Source organism: Microtus ochrogaster, chromosome 10 (genome assembly GCF_000317375.1).
Source record: "Microtus ochrogaster isolate Prairie Vole_2 chromosome 10, MicOch1.0, whole genome shotgun sequence".
NCBI classification, from domain to species: domain Eukaryota; kingdom Metazoa; phylum Chordata; class Mammalia; order Rodentia; family Cricetidae; genus Microtus; species Microtus ochrogaster.
This window is the reverse complement of record NC_022016.1, coordinates 51,530,179-51,538,573: the sequence shown is the minus strand read 5'-3', so window position 1 is coordinate 51,538,573 and position 8,395 is coordinate 51,530,179. Positions and strand designations below refer to the sequence as shown.

General features: G+C 47.5%; 1 protein-coding gene across 1 annotated transcript in view; it reads right to left on the bottom strand.

Annotated features, from left to right (window-relative positions):
• Positions 1 to 6,412, bottom strand: part of Tmem222 (transmembrane protein 222) — a 13,008-nt gene extending 6,596 nt beyond the window's left edge. The window contains exon 1 of the mRNA XM_005353104.2: positions 6,052 to 6,412. Coding sequence (XP_005353161.1) covers positions 6,052 to 6,245 — 194 coding nt within the window. The 5' untranslated portion in view covers positions 6,246 to 6,412. The remainder of the gene's footprint in view (positions 1 to 6,051) is intronic.
• Between the last annotated feature and the right edge of the window lie 1,983 nt (positions 6,413 to 8,395).

The following is an 8,395-nucleotide window of genomic DNA, read 5'->3' as shown; positions in this document are numbered from 1 at the left end:
ACTCACAGAGATCCGCCTGCCTCTGCCTCCCGAGTGCTGGGATTAAAGGCGTGCGCCACCACCGCCCGGCTTAAATGTGTACTTTTTATTGGAGCTGGAAAGATGGCCCAGAGGTTAAGAGCACTGGCTGCTCTCTAGAGGACTTGGTTCAATTCCCAGCACCCACATGGCAACTCATAACCACCTAACCTTCGTGGGCACCAGACACAGATATACTGCACAGACATGTATGCAAGCAAAACACCATAGACATAAAATAAAAAAAAAATTAAAGTATATCTTTTGTTGTATGTAAATTATCTCAGTAACAACAACAAAAAGGTAACAAAACCCAACTGAACTGGACATGGCTAGAATACGCCTGGAATCCTAGCACTTGGGAGGCAGAGGCAGGCAGATCTCTGTGAGTTCATGTCTTATCTATATAGTAACAGTTTGTCTCAAAAACTAATGGGAATGGGGGGGCTGGAGAGATGGCTCAGTGGTTAAGAGCATTGCCTACTCTTCCAAAGGTCCCGAGTTCAATTCCCAGCAACCACATGGTGGCTCATAACCATCTGTAATGAGGTTTGGTGCCCTCTGCTGGCCTGCAGGCATACACACAGACAATATTGTATACATAATAATAATAATAATAATAATAATAATAATAATAATAATAATAATAATAATAATAAAGAACTAATGGGAATGGAGAAATGGCTTAGCCATTAAGAGCACTTGCTGTTCTTGCAGAAGACCAGGGTTCAGTTCCCAGTAGCTCACAACTCCTTAACTCCAATTCCATAGGATGTGAACCCTCTTCTGACCTCCATGACCAACAAGCATGCATGTAGTGCACATATACGCATACAGCAAAACATCCATCCATACAAAATAAAGCGTTTGAAAAATAAATGAAACCACACACATACACACACACGGAAATGCATGTTTAACAGGAAAGTAAGTAAAACTAGCATAGCCTTGCAATAGTTGCAGGTAACAATGAAAACACATTTCTGTTTATTTCTGTCTACATACAATATCGACTCTCAAGAGCACACACCTGAAAGAAAGCCTGACCTAAGCATATAAAATACAGCACTGTTAATGTTCCAGAGAAGACAAAGCAAATCTAAGGTTATTGCACTAGCACTAGCTAGATGTGGCTCAGCTGTGAGGGTGCCCGCCACCAAGCCTGATGACCCGAGTTTGACTCCTGGGGCTCACATGGTAGGAGAAATGACTCCATAAAGCTGTCCTCTGACCCGCACACACACTCCTGTACATACACACACATTAAAAATAAAGTAAAAAATTTTCAAATGTTATTTTAAATTACGTGTATGTGCATGTGTCTGCATGCAGGCAGAATGGGTACCCATGAGTATTGGATCCCACTGAGCTGGCCTTGCAGTGGTTGTTAGCCACCTGACACAGGGGCTGGGAAGTACGCCTGGGCTCTAACACTACATGGTCTTAACTGCTGAACCGTCCCTCCAGCCCATAAACTAAGAGTGCTTGCTGCTCTCCCAGAGGACCAAAAGAGTTAGCAGAGAGTATTCCGAATCTTCCCAACATAGAGAAACGGTAGCTGAAGCAATGGATACGCCATTTACCCTGATTTGACGGTCATGCTCTCTGTGTGTATGGTGTATGTGTGTATGGTGTATGTGCATGTGCTCTAGTGGATGTGTGGAGGTCAGAGGACCTTGGGTGCTGCTTTGTCTTCTGCCACTTAACAGGATCTTACTGCCGTGTACACCAGGCTAGCAGCCTGTGCACGTCTGGGGATTCCCTGTCTCTGCCATCTCACCGTAGGTGTCCTGAGATTACAGGTGCCTAGTTCCTATGCCAGTCTTTGCATGGGTTCTCGGGATCTTATGTTTGCAAGGCAAATATTTTGCCATTTTAAAAATACATATTAAGCCGGGCGGTGGTGGCGCACGCCTTTAATCCCAGCACTTGGGAGGCAGAGGCAGGCGGATCTCTGTGAGTTTGAGACCAGCCTGGTCTACAGAGCTAGTTCCAGGACAGGCTCCAAAACCACAGAGAAACCTTGTCTCGAAAAACCAAAAAAAAAATATTAGAGCCGGGCGGTGGTGGCGCATGCCTTTAATCCCAGCACTTGGGAGGCAGAGGCAGGCGGATCTCTGTGAGTTCGAGACCAGCCTGGTCTACAGAGCTAGTTCCAGGACAGGCTCCAAAGCCACAGAGAAACCCTGTCTCGAAAAACCAAAAAAATAAAAAATAAAAATACATATTAGAGCTGGGCAGTGGTGGCACACACCTTTAATCCCAGCACTAGGGAGGCAGAGGCAGGTGGATGTCTGTAAGCTCAAGGCCAGGCTGGTCTACAGGTGAGTTCTAGGGCAGGCTGGAGCAGGCTCTTCGTTCCCATCTTCCTTCAGAGTAACAAGTGCTTTGCTGAGGGCCCACTGCTTCCTTCCACCTATGTAAAACACTGCGCACACGTGGAGCACAGTGTTGCACCAAGGCAGTCAGTAAACCCTGCTGCCTGACAGAGACAGTGAGCTGCTGACAATCGCAGTGAACACAGGCCGGAAGCCAAGAACTGTGGGCAACGACTCCCCTGGCTCAGAACCCAATCCCAAACTCTTTGAGACTAGATTCCTTTCGACTGGCAGGGGACCTGGCTCTGAGCTGCTGGCTGATGGAACTGGGAATGAAGGTGTGGGAGACAAGGCTAAAGCACTGTGCCCAGCAAAGTCCCAGGGAAAGAACTGTCGACACATCTTGTCAGGCATGCTCCAGAGCTCAGTTACCTGCTGTCTCCTCTGGACCGAGGACAAACGTGGTCCTTGGTAAAGGGTTAGTGAATGAAGGAGTTGCTAGCCCTGGAGTTTCTGACTTTACCCCTCATCTACATACAGCACAACAGCATCTGCTTCCACAGCTGACGCAAGGACCGATGACGACAATGAGTGGGAAATGTTCAGCTGTTTGGTTACTAGCAGCAGCTATTGCTAGGAGCTCAGAAGTGGGGGACAGGTCTTGGGCTCATGGTCTTCCTCGGATCTACCTCTCACAGGCATGAGAGTCCCCATGCCACATCTATCCCTGCATTCAGCAAACTCACATAGTCATGTCATTACCAAACCAACTATATCTGTCTCTTCTGCTGAAGGGTGAGTCCTCCAATGGGAGCAGAGAGTCTGAAGAGAACCAAGATGTATGCTGCTTCTAGCCTGGACCTCGGGGAACTCCGTGTCTCCACCTCAAGCAGCTACCACTTCTCTGCAGAGGACCATGCCACAAAGAGTTCTAAAAACGAGGAGCTGATCCCATGGCTCAGTGTGTAAAGGCACCTGTGCCGAGTCTAATGACCTGTTTGATTCCTAGGACTCACGCGGCAGAAGAAAAGAACTAAGTCCTGTAAGCTGTCCTCTGACCTCCATGGGTACTCATACACATACAGAATATATATATTAATCGCACTATAGTATATAATATATAATAGTATATATTATGTATTAATTGTGATGCAATGTGTGTGTGTGTGTGTCTGTGTGTATTTCAAAACAGAGTTTCTCTGTGTAGCCTTGGCTGTCCTGGAACTCAATCTGTAGACCAAGCTGGCCTCAAACTCAGAGATCCACCTGCCTCTGTCTCCTGGCTCGTGACACCACCACCTGGCAGAAATAACTAACTTTTTAAAATGAAGAGATGAGGAAAAGGCCAACAGGGCTAGCATGATAAGTTCTCACATAGTCCATTCTCTTCCTGGCTCTACTCCATATCTGGGGCTCTCTCCATTGGTCACTTGTTATTCTCCACCCTCCCATCACCTCAGGAGCAAGCAGCACCTGCTTTCCTTGCCAGGGTGTGGCTATATACCTAATACACCCGGGCCTTGCTACCTACAGCTACAGAGGCATAACAAGTCAATCAGCCAATGTGTTAGAGGAACATTTAATAAATTAAGAAGCACATATTGTAAGTTGTTTTTTGTTGTTGTTGTTGCTGTTCTGGTTTTTCTTTTTTTAGCTTTGGTTTTTTGATCCAGGGTCTCCCTCTGGAACACTAGGTTGCCCTGGGCCTTGCTCTGTAGCCTAGGATGGCTTTGACACTCTCAGGGACCCTCCTACCTTAATCTCTTGGAGTGCTCTCAGTTCAGAAATGTGAACTACAGTGCCTAGACTCAGACTTCGATATTTTTCTTTTATGGTTTATTTACTTTTACTTATTTAAAGGTTTTGCCCTGCATGCATGTATATGTTGTGCACCACCTGTTTGCCTGGTGCCCATCAGATCCCCGGGAACTGGTGATACAGACAGCTGAGTATTATCACACTGTCTTTTATCAATTATCGCACTGGGAATTGAACCCTGGTTTGCAAGAGCAACAAGTGCTCTTAACCACTGATTTAGCCCCACTCCCATCCCGTTTTTGCCTCTGTCTCCTGAGTGCTGGGATCACAGGTATGCATCACTATGCCCAGTCCCCACCCTAGTTGAGACAGTCTCTCTCACTGGCTTGACGACACTAGCTGGCCAGCAAGCCTCAGAGAGCCTCTCATCCCCACGCCCTCAGCTCTAGGATTCCAAGCAATGCACTGCTGCATTTAGTTTCTCACGGGGGACAGGACTCCAACACTAGGCTCTTCACACGGCAAGCCCTTTACCAACTGAGCCATCTCCCCAAATTGTTTAACATAACACAAAAGTTAGAGTCATTAGCTGGATAGGGTGTTATATACCTGTAGTTCCAGAACCCAGAAGCCTGAGGCAGGGGGATCAGGAGTTTAAAATCAATATGAGGTACATAATAAATAAATACCAGCCCAGGCTGGGCTACATATAAAAATCTTGTCTTAAAACCAATCAAATAAATGCAAAAACAAAAGATTAAAGCGATTTTAGGATCAGCAACATTTGAAGCTAAAGATGATTTCTTCTCCACACACTTTGGCTGGTTTTGTTTGTTGCAGACTGGGTCTCACTCTGCAGGCCTGGCTGGGGTGGAATGCCAACTATCAGGCTGACCTCTGACACCTGCCTGCCTCTGCCTCTGGGTGCTGGGATTGAAGATGTGATTCACAATGCCTGGTGGCTGATTTTAAGAGGCAAAAACAAGCAGGCCCACAGGTGAGGGGCGCTGTGGCATGCTGAAAGTCGTTACAGTTGGTAAACTTGACTTCTGAATGTCTTCTTGCTGGGGCAATAAACGGACCAAGGCAATTCTACAAGAAACTCAGCTTCACCATGGGGGAAGAGGATTCCTATAAAGTAATTCAAAGAGATGGAAATGAAAGAGCTTGCAAACTGCCCAGGTTGTTAAGACTAAAGTGGGAGGGCAGGAAGTTACACCTATGTTCCTGCTTCTCTTCTTCCACCAGGAGGCAGACACTTAGGTATCTGATTTGGTTTGTAACTCAGAAGATGTGGGGGTTAAATGCTGGCATGGGCCTCCCCGTGCTGACATTCCATGAATCAGTGTGGCCTCAATCAAACTCACCTTTGTTTCTAAAGGCAAAACGTCTTGCGTAGAGCAGATGGCCAGTAAGCATTCATTTGCTCAATGTGTGAAAAACAAAACCAAAACAAACAAAACGGGGAATAGCTGGGCAATGGTGGTGCACGCCTTTAATCCCAGCACTCGGGAGGCAGAGACAGGCGGATCTTTGTGAGTTCGAGGCCAGCCAGGTCTACAGAGTGAGTTCTAGGGCAGGCTCTAAAACTACAGAGAAAACCTGTCTCAGAAAAACAAAAAACAAGAAAACAAAACCAAAAACGGTGGAATGAATGAACATACCTCTTCAGATAATGGTTAAAGGACTTTTCTGTACACCTGCAGCTTACGAGCCTGCTAGTTACCTCCCTTTCCCACTGATCTACCCTTGTCCTCCTCCCCAATTAGACTAGGGGTAACCATGAAACGGAAGCATGCATGCGCGGTAACGCACTGTACAGGTGGCAGGGTTCTAGGGACCGGGTGCCGGTTGGCCCAGGGTAAGGGTTGCCCCAAGTCTGAGAAAAAGCTAGAACGGCACACCGGAGGACGCTCGGGCCCTCCCCGTCTTCGCGGTGACACCGGAAGACACTCACGTGAGGACCGGGATGGGCGTCCATACCACGCAGTAGGGGAAACGGCTCCGCTCCACGTCCATGGCGACGACACCGGACCCGTGGTACTGCTTCAGGTCCGTCTCGGCCGCCGTCGGTGCTTCTACTTCCGCCATCCGAGGAGGGGGCGGCGGCGGCTGCGACAGGAGCGGAGAACTCCCTTCCGCTTCCGCCATGCTGCGCGCGGCCCGCTCGGACAGGCCCAGCTCGGGAAGGCCTGGCTGCGGCGCCGCTCGCCCCTGTTTCGTCACTTCCGGGAGGTTAGGGGTCCGCCTGGTTGGTCTTCCCTCCGGGAATTGAAGTCTTGTCCTTTTGTGCCCGGCCAGCCTAGCCTCTTCCCGCACTTGTAGCTAAGCGGATGTCTATGCGGTCCTCAGGCAGCTCTCCGTCTAGCACTAGGGAGACCCACAGCCAATCGCGGTTCGGTTCGCCGGCACGTGATGCAGGCAGTATTTATTGAGCACTTCCTAAGTGCCAAGCACTTGACATCCATTGTTACTACTTTACATAAACTATTTAGACATGCACACTTAGTTGTCTTCCTCAGTTATAAGAAACTGAGGCTTGAGGAGGTGAGGGGCCGCGATCCAAATGCGACACAAATCTTTAGATTTCCTTTGTACTTTTTATTCTGTGGCATAAGTTACAGATAGTGTAAAATCATTGTATGTGTGTGTGAGAGAGAGACACATCGCACAGTGAGCAAGGGTGAAAGACGATAGTAATATCTGCCTCAGGCCTACAGGAAAGCTGAGAGGGTCATTGCTTGCAGGGGAAAGACTATCATTCTGGTCAAAGGATACATAGATAGAACCTTTTTATTGTTGTTTTGGGGACAGTGGTTTTTTTTGTTTGTTTGTTTGTTTCAAAACTGGGTCTCACTAAGAAGCTCTAAGCGTCTTGGAACTCACTCTGTAGACCAGGCTGTTCTCAAACACATAGAGATCAACCTACTACTTCCCAAGTGCTGGGAATTAAAGGAATGTGCCACTACGCCAGGTCCCTTTTTTTTTTGTTTTGTTTTGTTTTGTTTAATAGGAAAACTGAGGCCGTCAGTAGCTAGCAATTGTATAAGATCATACCTAAGACCACGGGGGGGGGGGCGGGGGATGATGACACGAGGGATGGACAGAGCCAGAGCGGCAGAGTGGCCAGGATCCAGTCTTGGGATCTCTTGGCTCTCAGAGGGATGCCCAGAGAGACAAGGAAGTGGACTGTGAGGCAGTGGGAAGGGAGGATTGGAAGACAAGAAGGGAACCAGGCTACAAAAATGTGTGTGAAAAATGAGGCAGAGAAGCAGATTGCCTCAGTGGGCTGAGACTGCTTTATTGGAACAGTGGGGTTGGAAGACATGTATCCGCACATAAGTAGATACCAGAAAGTCCCAGGGTTTTTTTTGTGTGTGGTTTGTCTAGAATCAGAGTGAGTTGTTTTCCATGCCCAGCCATGTTGTTTCTGCAGGTGGAGCAGACCGGACAGGTTAGAGCTAAGTCACTCTTTCTGGCTAGGGACAATGGCACAGTTCAGCCAGACTTGATTCCTCATGACCTGAGGCTATTAGCCTATAGAAGGTATGGACGAATGCACTAAGGAAGGATAAAGCTACACCCTTTGAGAAGATCTTCCACCAAATTATTATTTTTTTTTGGGGGGGGAGGGTTTCGAGACAGGGTTTCTCTGTGGTTTTGGAGCCTGTCTTGGAACTAGCTCTTGTAGACCAGGCTGGTCTCAAACTCACAGAGATCCGCCTGCCTCTGCCTCCCGAGTGCTGGGATTAAAGGCGTGCGCCACCACCGCCTGGCACCAAATTATTCTTTAATGGTGACCTATGAAAAGCTTGCTGTCCTGATGCTTAAATGTATTTTTAAAAATGTAACTGTACTGTGTAGAATCCGAATGGCTTTGACTACACAGTTCCTCATGCAACAGATGCTCCCAGAACTGTGTATGTCCCTACTAAATGTACACAAAATGTACCTCGATTTAGATATCTTTTAAGATCTCATTGGGCTAAGTGGTTTAATTCCTTTAATTCCAGCACTCCAGAAGTAGAGGCAGGCAGATCTCTGCTAGTTAGAAGCAGCCTAGTCTACAGAGCTAGTTCAGCCAAGGATACACATAGAAATCCTATTACAAAACAAAAAACAAAGCAAAAAAACCTCACTAGAAGCATAGCTGAAACTAAGTCTAATCCACTCAAAAATCCATTGAGCACACTTGTACTTCTTTCATGAATGACCCTGTGCAGTGTGAGCTCTGTGCGATGTGAACCCTGTGCAGTGTGAACCCTGTGCGATGTGAACCCTGTGCAGTGTGAACCCTGTGC